General features: G+C 40.1%; 3 protein-coding genes across 5 annotated transcripts in view; 1 reads left to right on the forward strand and 2 right to left on the reverse strand.

The window, feature by feature from the left end:
- Positions 1 to 989, reverse strand: part of LOC133444898 (uncharacterized) — a 7686-nt gene extending 6697 nt beyond the window's left edge. Inside the window, exon 1 of the mRNA XM_061722791.1 lies at positions 921 to 989. Within this exon, the coding sequence (XP_061578775.1) occupies positions 921 to 989 (69 nt within the window). The remainder of the gene's footprint in view (positions 1 to 920) is intronic.
- A 39-nt stretch (positions 990 to 1028) lies between these two features.
- prrt4a (proline rich transmembrane protein 4a) lies at positions 1029 to 7311 on the forward strand. 2 transcript variants are annotated; one of them, XM_061721979.1, is made up of 3 exons: positions 1029 to 1138; positions 2059 to 2350; positions 3661 to 7311. In XM_061721979.1, the coding sequence occupies exons 1-3, from the start codon at positions 1076 to 1078 to the stop codon at positions 5766 to 5768; spliced, it is 2463 nt and encodes an 820-aa protein (XP_061577963.1). In that variant the 5' UTR covers positions 1029 to 1075; the 3' UTR covers positions 5769 to 7311. The 2 variants fall into 2 exon arrangements, with proteins under 2 accessions (XP_061577963.1, XP_061577962.1); XM_061721978.1 differs by having other exon boundaries at positions 1056 to 1138; positions 1448 to 2350.
- A 1104-nt stretch (positions 7312 to 8415) lies between these two features.
- On the reverse strand, positions 8416 to 23564 carry LOC133444308 (inosine-5'-monophosphate dehydrogenase 1b-like). 2 transcript variants are annotated; one of them, XM_061721981.1, is made up of 16 exons: positions 22576 to 23562; positions 21933 to 22031; positions 16685 to 16733; positions 15927 to 16028; positions 15718 to 15792; positions 15393 to 15599; positions 15193 to 15280; positions 14918 to 15117; positions 13591 to 13681; positions 13390 to 13485; positions 13071 to 13214; positions 12388 to 12529; positions 12143 to 12286; positions 11985 to 12068; positions 11859 to 11875; positions 8416 to 11751 (listed from the first exon to the last, which is right to left on the reverse strand). In XM_061721981.1, the coding sequence occupies exons 1-16, from the start codon at positions 22785 to 22787 to the stop codon at positions 11648 to 11650; spliced, it is 1854 nt and encodes a 617-aa protein (XP_061577965.1). In that variant the 5' UTR covers positions 22788 to 23562; the 3' UTR covers positions 8416 to 11647. The 2 variants fall into 2 exon arrangements, with proteins under 2 accessions (XP_061577965.1, XP_061577964.1); XM_061721980.1 differs by having other exon boundaries at positions 14918 to 15280; positions 22576 to 23564.
- Between the last annotated feature and the right edge of the window lie 561 nt (positions 23565 to 24125).

Here is a 24125-nt window from a genome sequence, read left to right on the forward strand (position 1 = left end):
GGGGGACTGTCAGTTTTCTTTCCTCGGTTTTTGTTTTGTGAGGTTAGGTTCCTGTTCCTGTTAGGTTAAGGAGGGAGGTTGTGGGTCCGACGGCCCACTGCGTGGTTGGCTCAGGCTTCCCTCATGCTCTTTTCCTTTGTTTATTGTTTGGTTTGGTCAAGCCTCCAGACTCTTGTTGTTCTGTTAAACTATGGTGCTTCTTTCGTTTGTGAAATGTTTTATATATACGCAACTTACACTCGAGTGTGGTGTCCTTTTAGTTATGTTCTGGTTACAGAGTTGAGCCGAGTGTTCCGACTTGTGATCGTAACACCCCACATTGGCATAATTTCACAAAACTGCTCCACCTGAACCTCTTTCATGTTGTAGTGTAAAGATATTATTGCAACCCACAAATCTGTAATAACTCTTGTACGTAAATGATCCCTGACACCTGCAAATGGTTTGAATGAATGACAGGAACAACAAATGTACAATATCACTGTAGAAACCTACAAGTACTGCGATTAGAGATTTTTCTCTATACATATGCACGTATGCATTATGAATGAATGCTTTAAATTAATGATTTTACTGGCATTCACTTTTACAAACTGAGCTGCTTGTGAGATGGTTATTCCAACCACAAGCTGTTAATTATATTCAATGGCATGCATTGATCCACGGCACATGTTCGTTTAGTGGGTGATGCCTGTTGACTGAATGACTTATATATGTCTCTTCTCTTCTCTTCTCTTCTCTTCTCTTCTCTTCTCTTCTCTTCTCTTCTCTTCTCTTCTCTTCTCTTCTCTTCTCTTCTCTTCTCTTCTCTTCTCTTCTCTTCTCTTCTCTTCTCTTCTCTTCTCTTCTCTTCTCTTCAGTTCCTGCACCTATGAAACTGTCGATTGTCGTGATGATGATGATGCCTCCAGGAGTCTCACTTTCAGATCAGAGCAGCAGCAGCATGTTGGGTGGTGGGGGTTGTCCAGAGGAGGTGGGGCTAGTCCCATGTGTCGACTGCCTGATGGAGAGAAGAGGGGCACAGCACTGTGAGTATGAAAGGACACAGAGTGCTGTGCAGACCGAGACTGCAGACATGCAGCAGCACAGAGCGGCATATATGTTTAAAGAGGTTGCAGTAGAATGGCCTACTGACGAGGTAAGAAAGCAAAAATAAGAACGGATAGGATAAATGGGGCAGCTATGCTTCTTTATGCATTTTTATGTTTGTAGAATTGTTTTTGTTCTAATCTTGTAATGTGTGCATGCCATAAGACTTTCTGGGTAAAGGCTATAGGTTTTCAGAAACACTATTTACTCATATATCTCATAGGGATTTTTTAACATTATTTGTCTTTTAATGCTCATTCCATGTGCTGGAGCTCAACCTCAACATAATGGATGCATAACATTTGGAGAGCCTTTGCATTAATTGTGCATACATGACTTTCCACTCAATTTTCTCCAGGTTTGCCACAAAGGACATCTTTGGGAACCTGATGTGTGTGAGCTATCCAACATGTGACTGGACAGCAAACTCAAGTGACTTTGCTTTCAAGTTTGACGAACCTAAGCATGGTCTCGCTGTGGAATATTTATCTTCTCCTCCCTCTCTCCTTGCCTATATCACCTCATGCCCTACCTTTAACTGGAGAAAATGTAAAAGAATCAAAAGATATAGATCAAGACAGATCGGGACAGTTTCTTACACAAACCATCCTTAAAACTCACAGATCTGGTTTAGAAACAGGTAATCCAATACTTGGTCCTGAGAGCGTTTTCTTCCTGAGTCAACCATTGAGTTGGTCCTCATCGTCATCTGAAGATATAGACAGACAAGGTGTAATTGGTGAATACAGCGATGTACAGGATAGCACGGAACCATCTCTTTCATATCATAATGAAAGAGGACTCATATCCAGACCCACACAGAGTGGGACGGAGGATGCAACCCCCACGGAGGGTATACAAACAATACGGTTTTCATCTGGAAGTGCACCACAAAAACCTACCCAGGAACAAACATTTAATTATCAGTCAACTGAGAAGAGCACTGTGTCTGTTTTCCATTCCACACAGAGCAAAGACAGTGACCCATCCTTGACAACACTGCAAAATGAGACGACTGATAGCCATTTACCTTTAACTCTGTCTGGCTCAATGCCATCACACAAATCAGACCAGAACTCAACTATGCAGCTGTATGCTGGAGCTGAGGCTAACCCTGAAGACACCACTCCACCAGTGGGTACTCTCAATTGGGGATGGACCGGAGGCATTTCTGTTTCCACACAGAGAAAACAAGATGAATTGATTGATGTTAAGGATCGTAATTTACAAAGAGGAGCCGTCAGCACAGAGGCAGCTGGAGGTAAGAGTCTCAAGTTAATTGTAATGCATCTGGAGCCTCCCTCGCGTAGCTGCTCGACATCAGTCACAGTCTACACAGATCATTTATGGCTTTTATGTGAATTGTGTAGTTTGTATGGTTCCCTCCACCCCCTCCAAAAAGAAATCTGTGTCACTGCAGTGTTTGTGATATGTATTCTGCTGGCAGACAGAGCTGTTTTACATTCATCACCTTGTCTTGCTATGTCTTTTTTTCTTTTTTTTTTTGTCAAAGATTCCTGATATCTATTCCTCAAAGGTTTTGTGAGGCATTTCATTCGCATTGCAGTCTCTGTCCATCACCTACCTGTGAAGGTTACTGGATAATGTGGGGCACACATGCAGACTTGCTATTTGCTATGCGTACTCACAGGGGCACTCAATTGCCAAAGTAGTGTTGTGTCTAGAGGCACAGAGAGAGGTGATAAAACTGAATAAGAAATGATCCCTCTCTTCCTACTACGCATGTCATACCATAAACATGTCAAGCCACAGTGATGAGTAACGACAACAAACATAATTATATACCTGCTGCCTCTTTTGTCCCATAAGAATCCACACATGATCGAATGCTTTTGACAGGATGGATTTTCTTTTTCTTTTTTTTAATCTCACTGTTAACTTTCTGACTCCATATGGACACAATAGCTTCACTGCTATTGGAGGATTACAAAGTAAAAAACCTCTTGAACCTCTTAGTAGCTGACAAGAGCTGCAATGAGGTCAATTCTAGCTAATCAACACCCATCGCTCTCTCACTCGTGTTCACATGAACACAAATGGACACAACTTGTTCTTGCTCCCACTCTCTCTGTGACCCACTTAGAGCCTCCCAGTTACAAGCTAGCTCTGCTTTACAGTATTATGGATTAACTTTACGAACAGCATATTCCATCCTGTTCACTTTCTGTAGCATCAACAGTCTTGATCTACTTTGGCCTGAATTCATTGCTTACAAGGTTATAGTCATCTCATAAAGTTAGTTCAATTATAAGGCGAACCAATTATGATTCAGATTTGCTATCAATAACGATAGAAAACCACAAAATAAGAATACATAGTAGTGATGTGAGATTGCATTTTGGGGCACAGCAAAGCTTCAAGCATGCTTACAGTACATGCTCATCATGCTGAAATTCTTTTGTATCACATTTTCACTATTCACCTGTTAAAAGCTTGAAGTTATATCTTGTATTTAATTTCTTTAAAAACTTTTTACTTTGTATTTGTTGTTGACAAATCCAACAGTATATTGAGAATGCTTTACTGTATTATAATGTGTTTGCTTCACAGATGACTCCAAGAAAGATAACCTGCAACCCTCAGAGGCCAGTGGCACAGTTTTGTTTGGCTACAACATGAAAATATCGACCACACCCCGCATAACATCAGATAAACCCTGGACTCCAACCTACCCTGAAGATTTTACACCCAGTGAGTCCTTGCGACACTCTCTGGCTGTTGGTCCTGCCTTCATAATCCCTCTGTATTCGGACTGGAATTCTGCCTTTGCTACATGGGGATTTGCATGGGAGGTGCACATCTATGGCCTGGGATCCATCTTCACTCTATTTTGCCTAATCTCTGTGGTCTGCCTCTTAGGTTTGCCCCTGCGGTGTCCCCCTGGGAGCCCATACTTCACAATGTTGCACTTCTTCATTCTAGCATTTGCAGGAATCCAGGCTTTCTATTTGCTCTATGATGCTTACAGTTCTCAAGATCGACTCCCGCCACTGGCCACTCTGCTTCTCTCTGTATTGCCATTCCCATGTTTGATATCAGCCTTCTCCCTGGCCTTTCTTCTTCTTTCCTTGCGCTCACACAAGCAGCTTTCCATTTTTCCGATTTCTACCTCATTCTCAGTTCTACCCAAACCTTGCCTTTTACTTTGCATGTCACTTTCGCATTTTACAATCTCTCTAGGGTATGTTGGTCTTCTTCAGTTCTTCCACAGTCTCCCAGTTGTGATCTTGCTATTCCCTCAGGGTGTATTTGTCTGTTTCACCATCTTTCTCTCATTCTCCTACCTCCTCTTCTACTGCTTAACACAAGTAAATACTAAACACGTATATAGGCTCAGTGACAACGGAGAAAGTGGAGGATCCCCTGAAGTGAGGCCACCTACCGTTTTCCCTTTTTCCAATGCAAAGGACTGGAACAGAGCCGCAGGAGTTGGAATAGGAACGTCTTTGTGCTTGTTAGGATGTGGCGGTCTTCAGCTGTATGGGATCCTGCATACTCTTGGTTTTGGTGGGGTTGATGGTTATGGGTTTCAGCCCTGGCCCTGGTTGGGCTATCAGGTGGGGTGCAGACTCTGTGAAGCTGGGGTGTGTCTCGGTTTGTCTGTGATTGGCACACATCCTCTACTCTGTCATAACAACTCCTCTACCAAGACCTTAACTAATCCCAGGCCAGGATCATGGTCCCGGCTCTCCTGCAGCTCCCCTTTACGAGAGCTCAGCCTTCCCACTCAGGATGGTGCAAATTCTCCTGTCCTCTCATCCCATGAGTCCTGGGCCCAGAAACAGCAAGAAAAGTTGGTTGTCTGTGATGTTGTCACCAGGAGACAGTCAGAGGCTCTTCCTCTTTGCTCAATGGTGGATCCTCCTGCAAATGGAGTAGATTCTGTCCACAAGCACAGTCAAACCCACAGTTCACTACCTCTTCCTATAGCTCAAAGTCCACCAAATAAATCTAAAAGCATAGCCGAGCTTCTGCAGTCGCCACTGGATAGTTTAGGTGTAGAGAGCGACTCCACTGGGGACCTGCGCCCCCCATCTCCCATAGACTTGTCACGCAGTATTGACCAAGCGCTTTTCAGTGAATCACTATTCTCTCACAGCATCTTTGGTCGACCAAGACTGACTCAGGCATCATCAAGTGTTTCCTTGAACTCTACTAGCCAAGCTACATCAAAGCAAGAGGCCAGCTCTGTGGGGGTTACTTTTTACCGAACCTCCTCTTGTGGAGATGTGGATCAAGATAATGCTGTCTCATACTCCAGAGCTTCAAAACCACCTGGCAACTTGAGATCTCATAGCAATCCACCAATTCCACCAGAGCAATGGGACTGGAAAGGAAGTGTTACTGGCTCAACCCAGGGCTTGTGCAGCCACCCCAAAGGAACAGGAAAGTTGCGTTCACATTCCTGGGCAAACAGGGGACAACACTTTGCTCAAAGCAGCCTCCCACGAGCAATCCCCAACTTATCTTATTACAGGCATTACAGAACCCTTAGCTTGGCTTCTCAGGACAGTAAGGGCTCTGGCCGGTTATCTGGTACCAAACACCTTAGCGAAAGCAAACAGCTGGAATGGGATTTGGCTGTACAAGCAGAGTTTGTCACTGTGTGCAGACAAATTGATGCTCTAAGTGTTTGCAGTGATACCATTGAATTGTAGTATGCTGTAAAAGTCCAGGAATGTAGTTAACTTTAAACAGAGGTAACTTAGCTACAAAATATTTTAACTGTTTACCTTAAAAAAATATTCAAATTAAATAATCACCTGGACTACATAAAGGAGAATCAGTAGGCCTAATAATTTTCTGTAAATACTTTTGATATGTGTAAATTAAAAATCTACAGTTCTTCTCCCTAGTATCAATGCTTGAAATGTCATTTCTGATTCAGACCCAGATTTTAGTGTGTAGGATCTTCTGTCAGCATCAGTTTCAAATTGCGGGACAGCTTCAATAAACTTCAAAAATATGTCTTAATATTTAAAGCTTACAGCTGGATGCCAAGCTTAATTTTTTCTTTAAGTGAAGTCATTGCAGACAGTCTTATTAGGCACGTTTCCAATTGCGGGAGTTACAGGTACATTTTTCGTAGCCGGGCCGTTTCCATTACCAGCAAAAGCCCTGTAACGTGGCCTTCAGGAACCTTTACGGTGCCAAATAACGGCCCTGTAGTAGGAGAGGGCAGTTTTTCAGCCCGGTGGGGCTACCTGGTGGGTGGTCTCTGCTGATTGTATTGTATTCTAAAAGCAGGAAATAACGTTCAGCCCTCTCATGTGAACATAAATCATGTGACCACAAATCATTTAAGCATTTAGACCAGATACATTGTGCTACGAGTATATTTGATGCAGTTAGAGGCATGAAATAAAGGATGGATGGACCGATGAGTCAGTTTAGGTCTTGCTGTCATATCACACCAATATAGTGGTCCAGCAGGGGGTTTCTTTTATTCTCAATCGCTACGACTGCCGTGTATGTTAAAAAAAAAGCAAAAAAAGGCAAATAGCATCCGTTTACGTATTTCTTCTTCTCTTCATTCTTTTGCTGGCCATCTGCGAGCTGCAAAAGATGTACAGTACTGTCACCTAGTGTTCACCGCCGGTATTTTTTTTTCAGTCAAAGGTTCTTGTGTTCTTGTTTGGCAGGAGACGGTAGGCCCTGTTAGAGGTTCCTGTCCAGCAGATTTACCCTGAACTCCTGCTAGTGGAAACACGTCTATTGTTTTTGATAACCAAGTAAATAGTGAAACGATTTGTTCCAGAAGGGTGTAGCATTCTTTCTTACATGTGATTAACACTGTGGGATGTCAATTGGTGTGTTATATTAGAGATAATGATGGTGATTTCTGTGATTTAAGATATGTTGCTATCTACATTCCTCATTTCAATAACCAACAACTTTGTTCTGACATTGTGAAAGCGCTTTGAAGACTGATGACATTGCCCCTGCAAAATTTTCAGCAGTTTATTTTTCTTCTTTTTCAACTTTTTAAGATTTCTTCTGCTTTGTATTTTGCTTTGGAGTGCCACCACTATAAATTCCAAATAACTGCTTTTTCAAGAACTTACCTTTAGCAGGAGTTTGAATGGTTTCGAACTTACCAAACAAACTTGATGGAAAAAAATTTAAAAAATGTAAGAAAGTAATTTATTATGCAGCTGTGGTACAAAAGATATAAGCACAAGTAATAAGGTTTTTAAAAGGTTGGTTGTACAGCAACTGTAAGACAACTTAAATGTATCTATTTTTCTTTTTATTCAGAATAGATACTGTATGTTAATTAATGTAATAAATTATTTCTAATTTGATTTGATTTGGTTATGTTATGTTAATGGGGAACCACAGTGGTTTAGCGGTTAGCACTGTTGCCTCACAGCAAGAAGGTTCCTGGCTCGACTCTCGGGAACCGACGGGAGTCCGGTTTGCATGTTCTCCTCATACTTACGTGAGTTTTCTCCAGGTATTCGAACTGTCCCCCAAAGTCCAAAAACATGTATGTTAGGTTAATTTGTTATTCTTAATTGTGTGAGAGTGTGTCTTTGTTTGTCTAAATGTCGCCCTGTGATGGACTGGTAACCCATCAAGGATGTACACCTGCCTTTTGTCCGTAATGAGCTGGGATGGGGTTCAACAGATCCCAGTGACCCTGCACAGGATTAAGATGGTATAGAAAAAAAATGAAAACGTTTTTTATTTTTAAAGAACTTTTACAGATCAAAATCCCAGTCCCATATAATTGGTTTGTTTGGATTTATTTCCCAAATAATAACATTTCTGCTCATACACAATATGCCAACATATGAATATATATTGGCATAATATATATTTATATAAATATAAGATTTAACATTTTTTGACTGAGCTAAGGATAATTAGTATGTACGGAAGAGTATTAGGGCCAGGCAGGAGAAAAATAAAAATAATATTTTAGAGGAGGAAGATTTTTTTTTTCATTATGCACTTCGAGAAAAAAGTCGAAATATCGAGATTAAGGTTGAAGTACAATTTCGAGAAAAAATTCAAAATGTTGAAAAGAAATTCAAAATGTTGAGAAAAAAGTTGAAATTTCGTGAATAAAGTTGAAATGTTGAGAAAAAAGTTTTTTCTCGACATTTCGACTTTATTCACGAAATTTCGACTTTATTCTCGAAATTGTATTTCAACATTAATTTCAACATTTCGACTTTTTTCTCGACATTTAAATTTTTTCCCGAAGTGCACCATAAAAAAAAATCTTCCCCTCTCAAATATTTTTTCTCCTGCATGGCCCTAATACTCTTCCGTAAGTATGACAGTAGTAAAAAAACAAATTTATTTTCACAGAAATTAGTCAAATAAAAGTATGTATGCATTGAAAGATAACTTTAAAGCCAAATCTTTCTTTCTTGAACACTGTCCCCCTCAATGATAAGTTCACTCATCCATGAAAATCCCTCATACAAGAATACATAACCATTCGTTGTCAGGAATACTGCTGGATTCCAATCACCTCTAAGCATTAGATATATTTTTACATGGTCCAACCACTGTCCCCGACACGAACCAGTTGTCTCTTGGGTCTTGTACTGTACGTGTGATTTCTGTTAAATAAGGCAATGTACAGCTTTTTCATGAAGTTTCATTTATTTACATCAGTGAAACAATTGTTACCACCAAGGGGCTGCTGTTGTCAAAATAAAAGAGCACAGACACACAACCATGTCCACGGAGGGTCACTGTGACCATGAATCTTGTAAATCTGTGACTTCCATTCTTTCGTTTTGCCCCTTGGACCCGTATGGATCTTGTAATGTTAGAACAAGATCCATGTACAATCCCAAGAAATACACTGCCATTTTATACTGACTTTGTAGGATTGAATATTTATGCCTGCTTAAGTTTTCTGGTTTACGTCTAAATTCTTGCCTGAGACATAACTATGTTATGTGTCCTCAAAGTGGTGCTTGTTGTGTTGTGTAACTGATACAAAAAACCCTAAAATTAAATTTCAGTTCCAGGTTGTATTGTAACAGGGTGAGAAAAATACCTAGAACGGATAAAACTGTCAAAAGGAATTGAACAAAGTTTGGCTTGAAGTGCTTTTTTATTACTGGATCATTATTTTATTATTATCTCCTTGTGTCAGTGTTGTGTTAAAAACACAGAAATCCATTCAAAACGCATCAAAAAGTAGGAACATTTTGTCTTCAATGTGTCTTTTTAAATATTGTTTTTCAAACATAGTTGCATTTGAAAAAAACTAACGGTGACAATGCTACAAAGAAAAAAAAAGTTTTTTTTTCAATCGTGTGCATGTTAAGAATTCGATAAATAACATTCACAGAAGCCACGATGGACAACCCTTTTGCTATTTTTATTTCTAAAAATATAGGGAAAATGAAAATAATAAAATGCAATTTTTATTCTCACAGTACTATCCCAAATCTTTAGGGGACATAACAGAGGAATCAAATTATTTGTGTTTTGGGGACGGTTGAATTATCAACAAAACTGTCAAATTTCCAGGGAAGACATGTACAGCCATGTGGAAAACATAAGGTTAAAGTTTCTCCCTGCTGTTATCAGGTGACATATATATACCCTTTTCATCTTCTTTTTACTTATCAGGACATAATGGCAAGTCATCTGGTCCTCACCACATCTAAACAAAACCTTTGATGAATTATAAATGACAAATTTAACCATGTTATTATATATTGAAAAACTGAGAAATACGGTAGTTTCCCGGCCAAAGCAAGAGGCTTGAAAAATTATTTTTAGGGGAAAATATTCAAGAGCTCATCCTGTGCAATACTGATGGAAACTATAAAAACACTAGAGCTAAGTTTTAGTATACAGGCCTCAGCTTATATGTTAAATCCTAAAATTCAAGTAATACCGTTACATTTTCTGCACTTATTTGCATTTTGACTATAATTCATCCGTTCATGCAAACACAGTTATACTCCACTCCGTCAATAATTCCCATCTATATACTGTAAATAGCCCTTTGTTTCCACTGAGTCATGGCCACCCATGACTGCACCCAAGCAGTATAAATAGGGAAAGAATACACAAATTTGATTTGTTTGCAAGGCTTGCCAGTAGAGAGCCTCATCGCTCTGAAAACAACATGGTAGCATGGCTTTTGCACAGATGTATCTTAAAGATCTCTGAAACTCTGGACAAGCACAAGCGAAGGGGAGAAGTTTGGCTGTAATGCAGCACGAGTACCAAAACCAAACATAGGATATGATTATAACAAACACCTCATACCCAACTATCAAATACGCTGGTGCAGAAGTGATAATTTGGGCTTGTCTTGATCCTACAGAACCTGGACACTTTTAGGCTCAACCAGGAACTCCTCTGTATATTAAATTGGTCTAAAGTCAAATGTGAGATCTGAGAGCCAAAGTTTCACAGAAAATGGGTGGCAATAAAACCAAGCACAAATCTATAACAAACCATGGTGTTGCAATGGCCCAGTCAGATCTTAAAGAGGCATTGAAGGCTCAAACACTGTGGCTTGACCTAAAGAGATCTCTGCATAAAAGAATACAATGAAAAGCTGCTGCATCAATGTCCTTTAGCAAAACTAAAGTAGAAGATAACACAAATTCTCTTCTATGATGTGAAGGACTGATAAAGTCATAAAGAAAACAGGTATTTAAAGGTATTGCCAACAAAGATGGTTCCACCAGCTGGTGAATATGCTGTGCTTCTTTTTCACATCCTTCTGTTTTTGGCAGATTGTTTTTCTTTCTTCTCTAATAAAACAATGATCCAGTGTATTGTTCTATGTGTAGTTTTTCATCTGATGTTATATTTGTCTGATTTTGAAAGAAATGTGAGGACCAGTGAAAACTATTTTTTATGTCCTGATAAGTAAAACAGGATTAAAACTGAATTGAGAGGTGCACTTACTTTTTCACATGACTATGCATGTGATACATGCTGAGGATCCTCTGCAAGTGAATTACTCCAGCACCTTTTTCCAAACAACTACTAACTGCTGAAGTAATGCCATAATTTGCTTACTAAATGTTATCATATAAGGGTGACAGCTAATTCCAAATGTATTTACATTCATGGATTTTTCTAAAAATTAAGGGGAAAAAAAACTATCCAAGAAAATAAATATTACAGACATATGTATTTTTGGTTTGTCCTACAAATGCTCTCCACTTAATGCACATGTCAACAGGCAGACAGGCTTTATACTATGTCAGCAATGAGAACCTTGACTTAAAGGAACAGATGGTATGTGTTTGTTTACTGAAGGGGGCCAGTGCAATACAGTTAATAGCATTAGCCATTCTCCAACTTTACTAGTGCAAGAGGGCGCTAGCTTATGTGCTCTCCATTAATGTGACTGTCCTTTGTGACCCTGCCCTTTGACCTGTCTTCTTTGGTTCTTTGAGCTGAAAAAAGATTAGCCTATTTCATTGAGGACCCAGAAATAGGACAAAAAACAGAAGAAGTCACAGGGAAGTAGCATTATGTCCTAGGGTGCAGATGTGGGGAAGCAACAGCAACATTGATTTGTGTTGTAGTTTGATCACATGAACCCGTTGCATCTGCTCATAGCAGCCGGGGTGGGAACGTTTGGTACTGTTCGTGTGTTTCCTCTTCCCCCTGCCTCAGGGAAGCCACTTCTTGTGACTGTATTTGAAATAGGACATAAGCTACTTCAGTAACTACGGCAACAGTTTAACGGTAATGACTGAAAACAGAAGATGGAAGTAAGGTAACTACATGCTTGTACTTACATGGCACAAAGGAATATCTAAGATGGCAGCATGAGTAAGAAAATAAGAAGATTTTCAATAAACACAGGTGATTTACATTTAATATTATAAAAAATAAGATAGATAAAGATCATGGGTCAGACTTACGAGTGGAGCCCATGAACGCCTCCCTCCATCTGAGCAGACATAGTCCTCTTTTCAAACTTCAACTCGCCTGAGTACATCATTGACCTGGAACCCAAAACACATGGGTAATAATACTAGCAACAGCACTCAAATGTCACAAACCAGAGTTTAACACTTACCGTAAAATGGACAAACTCTTGGCTCCTATGTCCTGACACCCGTGTTGTATGCCAGCGATGAGGTAGGGAACAAACTTTTGAATGGACCCTTTATCTTGCACTGACCCCGAGACCCCTTGGGCCACCTTGACCTTATCTCCCTCACTGCAGCAAATGCAATTCACATGACAAAAAAGATACATGTGTAATGGTATCATGATGCAACTATACGGCGTAATAAAGCAACGGTAAGACCATTGTTTTACCTAAAGTAGCGTTTTTGACTGTTATTTTTCTCCATGGCATCCAGGGAACCCATTCCCCTGTACTTTTTCAGGCGAACGCCATCTGAAAAGAAATATTCTCCTGGAGCCTCGGTGGTCGCAGCAAGCAAAGAGCCCATCATCACTGAAGAGAACGGGAAGCATCATTGTCAAGAAGATGATAAAGTGATAGGAAAACACAACATAATAGGGTTTAACAAGAAAATATACATAAACTACATGCAAAAAAAAATGAAAATGGCCATATTATGCTCATCTGCTAATGATAGGGTCTGGTATGTTCGAGAGTAACGTAGCATGTAGCATAACTCCAAAAGCCTGACCAAGACTCACAGGGAGAGGAACTAGCTGAAACTGAGCAGACTCGACTAAATAGTTTTTTGATTGGTTGAATTCCCAGAAGCCTGTGGATGAGCAGAGCTATTGGACTAAGAAAGCACACAAATAATCAGGCACACATTTTCCAGATATCCAGCACAGATAACGGATAATAAAAGCATAACAATGGCCACTTTGACATGATTTCATTCCTAAACAAAGTGCCTGTTTTTTAAAAGTAACAGACAAAGCTGGAACAGACACAAAAACATTCCTCAAGTATCTCAGTGCACTGAATGATCCAACTGAAGTGAGGAAAAGTCAAGCCATCCTCAGCCCTGTTCTACCTGTAGATGCTCCCAGGGACAAAGCCTTTACCACATGCCCGACAGTCTGAATCCCTCCATCGGCAATTACTGGGACTCCGAACCGTCTGGCATATTCTGCAACCTTGTAGACCGATGTACCTTGGGGACGTCCACATGCCATTACTGAAAAAAAGTACACACTGTTTAACAGTAAAATACCTCCAATGCAACCAAAATCAAGATCTGGATCATGACATGGAAGCTACTTTGTAAGCTGCTTTTCTTTTTCTGTCCATCACCTAAACTTTGTGCTGACTTTAACCAGCTGACATTCACAGCGTTGCCCTCGTAATTATACCTTCCTGGGTGATACAGATAGAACCGCAGCCCATGCCAACCCTCAGACCATCCACGCCAGCATCTATGAGGTTTTTAGCCTGAGCAGCAGTCACCACTAGAGACAGACAGAGGAGCAACAAAGATCTGATTTAGGAAGAGAACACGGAGGTGGGAGGTTTACACATAACAAGAACGTTTTTGCTGAAGAATCTGGACTGACCATTTCCTCCAACCACTTGTAAATCAGGATACTTCTGTTTGATATAGTTTATAATGTTGATTTGATATACTGAGTTCCCCTGGGAAGAGTCCTGTAAACACATGAATTTGAAAAAATGTTTACTGAGAGATGAAACAGCTTATACTTTGAACTTATTTGTATAACCGTAAATCCATTAAACATAACTTATACTAAAGAGGCTAATTTTAAATTTATTCACAAATTTTATTTAACTCCAATTAAAATGCACAAAATTTCAAAGGATATCTCTTCAAAATGTCCAAGATGTAAAAGAATTGATGGAACATTTGTACATATGTTTTGGGAATGTGATCTTTTAATAAGTTTCTGGAAATCAATTAATTCCTTCACACAATCAGTATTAGAAATTAATTTTGAGTTAAGCTCCAATTTGTATTTATTAAATGACACACTGGATCTTCAGTTAGACCGGAAAAAAAGCAGGATATTAATTATGATCACATACTTCGCTAAGAAATGCATACTTTTACTTTGGAAAGATGATTCCCCTCCAACTTTCAAGTTTTTTTTGGATCAAATTTCAGTTTTTTTACCATTGGAAAAATTAACTTTAGAAAAATACAACCGTGCTCATATTTTTCAAGAATTTTGGTTCCCATTATTCTCAAAACTGGATAATTTTTCCAAAGGGGACCAATGAGTATCTTTATTTTCGAACTTGTGCCTTATATGTATGTATGTTTGTATGTATATATGGGGATATATATATAGTTTGATATCGCTGTTGCTGCCATTATATATTTTTTTATTTATTTATTTATTTTTTTTTTTTAATATTTATTTAATTTTGTTCTCCCTTAATGTATGTTTTTTTTTTCTTCCCTAGGGTAATTATGGGGAGGGTAGGAATGTGGGTATAATAGAAATAATGCATGTGAAAATGTGAATTGTGAAAATTATTGTGAAATAAAAAGATATAAAAAAAAAAAAACATAACTTATACACGAAACCCCAAACCATTTATTATAGAAGCCAATTTTTTAAAACTTTTTATCAGATTTTTATATGCGCCGAATTGCAACGTTCATATCAAACACAAGTAAAAAAAGATTAACATTTGAAGTATTGCATTAGGCAGCTTGAGATAGTAGAAAAACAAAACACAGAAATAACAACAAAGATATATGCTAGAGCATATACAAGATACGAATTAAAGCGTGCAAACTTGAAACTTGACTGTTGCAAAACCACAGACGAGTGTAAAGTGTCAAATGTTATCCACTGCTGCCTTGAACTCTGGTCATTAAGTGACCTAGGTCTTAATCTTATGGCATTCATCACTCACCAGGACTACCACGTCCACTCCAGCCTGGATGAGGAGCTCCAGCCTGTACTTATCGTCGTCCCTGGTACCAATGGCAGCTCCACACAGCAGTTGTTTGCGTGAGTCCTTGGAAGCCAGAGGATAATCTCTGTTCTTCTTCAAGTCGGTTCTAGCAATAATGGAAACCAGCTCGTCGCTATCGTTTACAATGGGGAGCTTACCTAAGAGAGTTAGATTAAGACGGTCAAAATGCTGATTACGTCCTTCCATTTGACATGGCCTCTTAATAGTCTCACCTTTTTTGCTTCGCTGCAGTATGTCATTAGCTTCTTTTAGTGTGACTCCAGCTGGTGCAACAACTAAGTCATCTCTCCTTGTCATGGCCTAGATCAGAAAGCAGTTGATAAGTAAATCCAACAATGTATTTGGCATCATAACTTGTGTTCACACACATCCTTTCTTGCAAAAGCATGCACACCAGCAGCTCCACACCCACCTCCTCCAGGGGCCTGCCATGGTCCTTCTCAGACAAAAAATCTATGTCTCTGGAGGTAATTATGCCGACAAGCTTGCTGCCCATCTTCCCTGTCTCTGTCACTGGGATTCCAGAGAATCCATGGCGAATCTTAGCTTCAAACACGTCCCTTATGTTGTGACTTGGACTCATGACCACAGGGTCTGTAATAAAGCCCTGCTCAAATTTCTGGCAAGACAAAATACAAGCACAGTGTTGAAGAACCAAAAGTCCAGCACACTTGAAATAATACCTTATATTGATGACTCATTGTAAACATTTATCTGTGCTGACTTTTCCATCGTACCTTGACTTTGCGCACCTCATTGGCCTGGAATTCAGCAGTGCAGTTGTGATGGATTATTCCAATCCCTCCCATCAGCTGAACCCAACCAAATCAGAGATGGAGCAATTAAAAAGAAAAAAGAATCCCTCATGAAATAACATTCACAAGGAATTTTCTCAATCTGTCACTTATCGTAATAGGTGTCACAAAGGCACAGCATCTGTACTCACTGCCATGGCAATGGCCATGGATGACTCTGTTACTGTATCCATGGGAGATGAAATGAGAGGTGTCTTCAGGGTGATCTTTTTTGTCAGTGCAGAGGTCAGATCCTTCAAAGTGGGATGGATGAGGAAACAAATATCAAGCTAACACTGAGCATGACACTTAAAGCATGTGAAACTGTAAATGAATTTCCTACAGCTTTTATATGAACAATAAGGTTGCAGCCACAGCACAGAGAGAGTGCACTTTCCACCAAATTTTAAAGATTTTTTTTATATTTTTCTGTGTCAAAAAAAGGCATCAAAGGTATTTTTGTACTGCACAACCTGACTTGCTGAAATCACCAAGTGATTGTGTGGCGCAGGTGTATGTGTTTTGAACACCTGCTATCCAGCAACCACACGTGACCCAATCATGAAATTAATTTAATGTCCCAGCAGAGCTTGAAAGCAAAGCAAGGCACATAAACAACCCTGCTCACATGCATCCTTATTAAGGAGCACAGCAAAGAGTTATGGGTAAATGCAAGGACTGGAAAAGAACCCTCAGTATCAGTAATGTAAATTCATATTTTGGACTTCAGCAAACTTGTACCTCTTTGCCTTTTATCCACATAACCTTTTCCACTAAATCCGTTACCCTGAGAATGCTCTCAGCAGTCTGGACACAGTCTGAACTTGAATCATGGTGAAGACGACGTTCACATCACAATATATGAGTAAAAACTGTGAGGTAAGCCACCATGTAGTGTGCTAACACTTACCACTTCATCAGAAGTGAAGTCTATGAAACCCGGGAGGATTAAGAAGTCACTGAAGGCAGATAGAAAAAAAGGGAAAGATAAGAAGCTAGACCAGGAACTGTGATCTCCAGAATCACAATACAAAGGCAACACATATTTGAACAACATTTGAAATGGTTATCAGATAACTCACATTTATACAATCCCAATTCCCCCAAAAGCTGGGATGCCGTGCACAATGTACATAAAACCAGAAGGCAATGATTTATACAAATCATAAAAGTGTATTTTATTCACAAAAATATTACATTTGAGTTTAATAGCAACAACATGTCTCATAAAATAAAAAAAGGGGGATATTGCGATATTTACCACTTTGCAGAATCCCTTCTTTTTACAGAAACTGATATACATCTGGTAACTCAGGAGCACATGTTGCCAGAACTGTGAGAGAGGAATGTTGCCCCAGTGGCTCTGAACCTTCTTTGTTATATTTATCTTTTCATAATCTGCCATACATTTTCAGCTGAAATCTCTGGACTGCATGCAAGTCAGTTCAGCAACTGGTCTCCTTCTATGAAACCATGCTTTTGAAATGTATGCAACATGTGGTTTAACATCATCTTGCTGAAAGAATCAAACCCTTCCCAAGCTGCCCCTTCCATATGCATTAAAGCACCTCATGTTTATGTTTATGTTTATTAAGGATCCCCATTAGCCGACGCACAAACGCCAGGCTAGTCTTCCTGGGGTCCTATTTAAAAAGTACAATATAAATAACAATACACAATAACATACAATTCCAGTTACAAAACATACACAGATCAAATTGCAATTAAAAAGAGAAGAAAAGAAGAAAAGAAAAGAATAAATCACAGTTCCCAAAATGAAAACATAACACTATTAACTCTCCAATCTAAAAAATGACTTAACATGTTTTTTAAATGATTTCTTATTTGGAATGCTCCTAATATTTTTTTTTTTTTTTTTTTTTTTTTTTTTTTTTCTTTACACCTTGTCTGCACACATATTATTGATTGATACCATGACGGTAGAAACCAAAAGTGTATATATGTGCATTATTACTATATGTAATATATACATATATATACGCACACATATGCGTACACATACATAAATATACACATACAAACCCAGTGTTTTTTTTTTTTTTTTTTTTTTTTTGGGGGGGGAGGGGGTGGGGGGGGTGACGACATCCACTGCCAATCCAGGAAGCAGGAACACACGGAGACACACGTCAAGCACTGGAGACCTGCAACAAAAAACCACAAACAAAGCACGAAACCGGCACGGAGCCATCCAAAACACGAACAGCAATCGACCTAAATCTTGAGATCTGATCGCAGTCTGAGCTAAGCTATCGCTACCGCTACCTAAACCCAAAAACTAGAGAGCCAGCATGCAGGTGAACAAGCCAGTGTGTATGTCTATGTGTGTGTGTGTGTATGTATATGATCATGCATGTGTGTGTGTGTGTGTGTGTGTGTGTGTGTATGCATGTGACTAAATGACTATATGTGTGTATGTGTGTGTGTGTGTGTGTGTGTGTGTGTGTGTGTGTGTGTGTGTGTGTGTGTGTGTGTGTGTGTGTGTGTGTGTGTGTGTGTGTGTGTGTGTGTGTGTGTGTGTGTGTGTGTAATAAACCAAACAAAGCTCCACCTGAAGTGTATCTATAGTGGGGGAGGGGGGGGAGCAACCCCGCCACCCGCGAGACCAGAGGCCGACAAGGAAGAGCCCGGAACCCAGGCCACCGGCAACCCCACAGAGGGGAGAAGTAGGAGGGAGGCAACCCACCGCCTGCGAGGCCCCCCCCCCACTCGGCGGCGGCCGAGGGGGCCCGCGGGCGGGGCCCCCACGGCGCGGAAAGAAGCAGCCAGGGATCCCGCGGCGGCGGACACCCGGTCCGGGCCGGACACGCGGCCAGGAGGCCCTCACCCTTCAGGCCAACGACCCCCACCCGGCAGGGGGCCAGCCTGCCCGGAGAGACAGAGCCGCCCCGGCCGCCGACGCGGGCAGGCGCACCCGTCCCCCACGAAAGTGGCCCTCCAAGACCAGAGGGGCGCCCCGCCGTAGAGGCAGCGGGGGGGACCGGAGACGGGCCCGGAGAGAGGGAACCCCCCAACAAGGCGACACCCGCGCAGGCCCGACAACGGAGGGCCCCAGACCCAGGCATCCCATTCATTCATCCATTCACCTATCCGATACCTATACTAATAATAATATAATATCACTGTTTCTTCAGAGTCGGGACAAAACATGTGCACTGTAGAAAAGTCTAATTCAAATAAAAAGTAAAGAAATGTGTAACAATTGGCATGCTTACAAAGTTAGATCAAGAGGAATTCTGAATGCTGATGATAAGTTTAAGCCTTAAAAAAAAAATTTTTTGAGGGTATTTGTTCAAATGTATGACTAGTAGTAAGCTCACCCATGTTAATTATTTTGTCACAGTCAAGGGGTCTCAGTATTCAATTATTAAAAAAAACTTCAAAAACCTCTTAAATTGTGAGAAAATTCATATTAAGTTAAAGATAAGGGTTAAAAGTATTTAAGACAACATAGAGTTTTAACATAAAAAAAGATTTTCCATAAAAATATGGCCATCGAAGTTGTGTCACACTTTTTGTCAACTCCATCATCGTTTTCATTAACCTCATTTAAATCAGATAATAGCATGGTCAGCTATTTCCCTGAGGACCCCTTTTCATTCTCCTGGCTGTGGTGAATGCAGCAGTAGCACACATGCTCTGGTAAGTTTTACATTTTTTGATATTTTAAACAATGTTAATTTTTCTATGGTCACAGCCAGAAAATATCAACTCCGTGTATCCATTGTGAAAGTTTTAAAAAACATTAGTGGATTAAATTTAAGTATTTTAGTGAAGACATGTTGACAGCTAGCAACTGACAAAAAAGTAGCTAGCTAGCTGCAGTGTATTTTTGCGCAGAGGAAAAAAACATGCCATTTCGTCAACTCCGTCATCGTCAACTCCGTCACTTTTTATCGATGACGGAGTTGACATATCATTTTATTGTAACGTTAATGACAGTTGTTATGACTCAAGATGTATGTTCAAGCAGGAGGAGTAATACTCTGTTCAGTAAAGTAGGTAGCATATCCTCAATAAATTTTAAAAGATAAATTGTTCTCCTTTGTCAACTCCGTCATTTTTTGTCAACTCCGTCATCACGAAATCAGCACAATGAAATGTATATTTTTGTTATTTTTTGGCGGGAATCAAATTCGCTTTTCAGATTTTTGTTGGTACAGTAATAAAGTATCATCAGATAAACATGTTGTTTTGTCTTATTTACTTTTAGAATGTTTTCAAATACTATTAAAATCAAATATGAAGTATGAAAATGCAAATATTTGGGAATTCCTGTACGAAGAACCCTGTGTAATTAAGCCAGAAGTATTTATATTGTATTTTCCTGCCTATTTCAGTGACTTAACACTATAAGAACACAAATCAGAATGTTAGATTCTTGTTGGGATGGAATAATAGTAATTAAACACTTTTTAGTGTCAGTGACGGAGTTGATAAAAATCAAGGCATTGTGGTATATATGTGAATTTGTCAAAAATACATAAATACCTACAGCCTGCACCTTTATTTGGTTAAATAGCTCACATCTTGATCTTCCTGAATATACAACTCATATGAACATAAGGACAATTTTCAAAAAAACAATTTCAGAATGCATTTTGTCCCGACTCTGAAGAAACAGTGATATACTATACATAATAATAATAATAATACTAATAATAATACTAATGGAATGCTCCTAATATTTAAAGGAAGAGTGTTCCATGATGAAATTGATCTATATACAACCGTGTTTTTCATTGAATTAGTTCTTGGTCTTGGTAATGTAAGTTGACGCTGAGTTGAAGCTCTGGTACTCATATCACCAGAGGTGACAGCATTTAAACTGAGCGCTAAAAACAAGGAGGATGGTCCCTGTCCTATTTAGTCCAGAGGATGTGGACTCCTTGGTTTCCAAAAACGAATTTCAAATCATGATTCATTTGACTAGTTGTCCACGTGTCCTCATTCTGTTTTAAATGAGCTGTTTCTCAGAGAAGGTGGTGGGCTTTCAGGATCATGTTTACGTCCGGCTTATTCTTTGCGTGCTAGAGCTTTAACCTTCATCTGTGTTGGGCACGGCTAACCGTGTTCTCACACGATGACTTCTAGAAGTGTTTTTGAGCATGTGAAGTGGTTTCCATTCCATAACCATGCCTTGTTTTTAATTAAGTGCCACCTGCGGGTCCAAAGATCCTGGCAATCTAGTATGGGTCTTTTGATCTTGTCTCCTGCTCTGCGAGATTCTGGTGTGCCCACCTTTACCTCTCAGAGACTCTTATAATTAGCTGTGAGATGTTACTTCAAGTGTTTGCTTTTGCGTGTCCCAATTTTTGAGACTTTTTACTGCAATCAAATTCAAAATCAGTCAGTATTCTTCATGAAATGCTAAAATCTCTCACTTTCAAATTTGCTTTTATATGTTCTTTTATAAGATTAGCATATCACTGCATCAGGTTCTTACATTTTATCCTCCTTTTTTTCTAATTGATAGTGTACAACTGTCATATTAAAGATGGCATTTATGATATTGTTTATATAACTGCCAACATTGTTGATATAATTATCAAATGTCATTAGAAGCTTTTAATTTAAGGCAATTCATAGTTTTATATACAGATACAGTGTAACATTGGATAGATGACACAATGTTACATCTTCATCTATGCATGTCAATCTTATTGTATGCAACAAATGTTGCCATTTCCTGTTATTTGAATAACAATTACAATTTGAAGGCGTTATGCACTTTCATTTAAAAAAAAAACAAACTGAATTACAGCCGGCAGTGAGGTGAAATAATCTGTCAACATTTCAACCCACTAAAATGCTCAGCATTTATCCTCTTCACACAGATAAACCCCACACATAACCTCCATTAAGGAAACTACTCTGACACCCATTAACACACTGAAACATGCACACGCAAATCCACACAAACACGCAGCCACATCTGTGACACCACTCAGAATCCTTGAAAGTAATAATACTCGTGATAGTCCTCCATGTAAAACCCAAGCGGATGCATTCTTACGGTTATTAATAAACATCTAATGGAAGACACCGCATTAGTCTGTGAGTTTTTAAAGGTCATTTGCACTCTATGTGCACGTGCATCTGTCAGGAAAATGGAAAGTGTTTTCACTGAAATATCTTACTTGTATGTAAGCCCATCACCAATGGCAAAAAGCTGCTGTGCTGTGAGTCCATCTTCAGGGACGTAACCCGTCCCCCCACTGATCAGGTAGTCAGCCATGCTGAATGATACAAAACACACACATGCACTTATCAAACAGTTGAAAGTGGGAGTTCCTTAGTGCTACATGTCATAAAAAAGCATGACCTCGACAATTTTACCCGTGTCCTTCCTTTTCTCTCCTTCAGTGTCAATGAAGGTAAAATTGAAATACATTCAATTACCCTAATAAGAATCGGCTTTATTCTTTGGGCAGAACATGGATGTTGTTTATCTCTGACCGGGCCATGTTTGACCTTTGTTGTAGACGGATTAGGAGAGGAAACAGGAAATGCTAACAAAAGAAACTCGTCCTTGCCCATGTCAATGGAAACTCCTTCTATACACCTGTGACGGCAGCCGAGTAGGTAAGAGGATTTGGTCGGCTGCCTGGACTGCTGATAATTGGGATTGTTAAAGCAAGTAACTGTTGCTACTAGAAAGTGAAAACATTTCAGTTGCTGCCGGAGATGTAATGTTCAGAGGTTTGATGGTTTCAGGTGGTGACCCCTTTCAGACTGGTAAACCTCATGACCTGGCAGCAAGTGGACAATGCAAAGACTGACCTCTCTGGTGCGTATCCGGCTTGGATACGTGTGGCAACGTATCTCTGGGCTGCAGTCTCATGGCCGTGTCCGTGCTGGGCATGGGCCACCAAGGGGGGAGCTTGATCCCCGTCTCTGTTGGGAATACGAGGCCATGCCGGCTCCATGTCACCCACGATTCTCGTGTAGTCGATGTGGTAGCCGTCCCTCTCGTCATAGCAACGACCCTCCATCTCTTGGAAATCCAGGACTCTGACCTCCACAGGCTCCGCTCACCACACACGCTTACTCTCAGGCACACGCTCTCTCCCTCTCTCAGTTCAAGCACTTCTAACTTGTTGCATACAGAATCACTTGCCCACAAACCAAGTAAACAGTGGCTTCAGTGGATCCCTGGAGAAAAAAAAAACTAAATTTGCTGTTCATTCATCAGCCCTCAACGACACAGAATGCTTTCAGTGTATGTTCACACTTCCGCCATCTGTTTTGTTGTTTCCGCACCAATTCAAAGTAACAATAATAACAATGCAATAACTTGCAGCAACAAAAGCAACAAAAAGATCCTTAAATCAATGTTGTTTGCCCGGAGGAAGCTTTATATTCCAGCTCGATAGCATACATCCATGGCAGCTGTTAAGGTCCTGAAGTTTGGACAAAGATTTTTTTTTAAATCTGAAAGTAGCTATCTTTAAACAACAAAGTTAGGTTTCCCCATATGCTCCCAAGCAGGTGGGGTTACCGCACACTAATGAGGAGAGTCAGGTCTAGTTTAGGTGGCAGAGAGTTGTCCCAGAGGAAGCCCAGTCCTGGTTGGTTATTCCCTCAGGGCCGGAGCTTCTCTCTCTCTCTCCTCAGCTCCCCCGGTGCCTGCACAGCTTAACTCTGTTTCTGACAGTAGCAGACGTCACTCTCCTGCAAAGAGGATTGGGAGCATTAAAGCAGGATGGGGTGGGGTGAGATGGGTGTGTAGGGTGGAGTGAAGAAGTAGCATGAAGGGAAATGGATGGCTCAAGATGACACTTCCTTCAGGGAATAATCACGGTGTGAATATGAGTTTTTACAGCAGCATAAGAGACAACTCAGCAAAGACAAACCCCACACAGAACCTGAATTAGTGTAATATGAAGACAGGTAGTCTTTAATCATGATTAAATCCAGAAGTTGTTTGCTTCTCAGTGCATTTGTGCTTAATATTTCCTCTTGCAACCGAGCAACAAAACTAGTTTCTCCTATTTTGGCAGTACAGTTGGTGCCATCAGAGTGCAGCAGGATAAGACATTCATGCAAGTCTGTTGTCTCCATGTGTTTCTTAAAGAATATCCGTCACTTTACCATTAAGACCATTTCTGACTGAAATACTATCGTCCAAGAGTCCTATTATTTCAAGTATTAGAGGGTAGTAACTTGGTTTTCTGTGACACCATTGTCTACAGGTGAATCACTCACTGCTTGCGACACTCACTGAGGGATTGAAGCAGAAAAGCCTCTTACACCGTCTCTCTCTCTCGCTCTCTGGACCCATGCAGCCCTATTCCCCACCCACTGAAGCTGACAACGAACCTCCCACAGCC

Source organism: Cololabis saira, chromosome 5 (genome assembly GCF_033807715.1).
Source record: "Cololabis saira isolate AMF1-May2022 chromosome 5, fColSai1.1, whole genome shotgun sequence".
Classification (NCBI taxonomy): Eukaryota; Metazoa; Chordata; class Actinopteri; order Beloniformes; family Belonidae; genus Cololabis; species Cololabis saira.

Coding starts and splice junctions, on each gene's coding strand:
- LOC133444308 (XM_061721980.1), bottom strand. CDS start 22,787: ATGGAGGGTCGTTGCTATGACGAGAGGGACGGCTACCACATCGACTAC. Junction 22,032..22,575: donor GCCGGATACGCACCAGAGAG/GTCAGTCTTTGC, acceptor TGTATCATTCAG/CATGGCTGACTACCTGATCA. Junction 12,069..12,142: donor AAGAGTTTGTCCATTTTACG/GTAAGTGTTAAA, acceptor TTTGGGTTCCAG/GTCAATGATGTACTCAGGCG.
- prrt4a (XM_061721978.1), top strand. CDS start 1,555: ATGGTCTCGCTGTGGAATATTTATCTTCTCCTCCCTCTCTCCTTGCCT. Junction 2,351..3,660: donor CAGCACAGAGGCAGCTGGAG/GTAAGAGTCTCA, acceptor TTTGCTTCACAG/ATGACTCCAAGAAAGATAAC.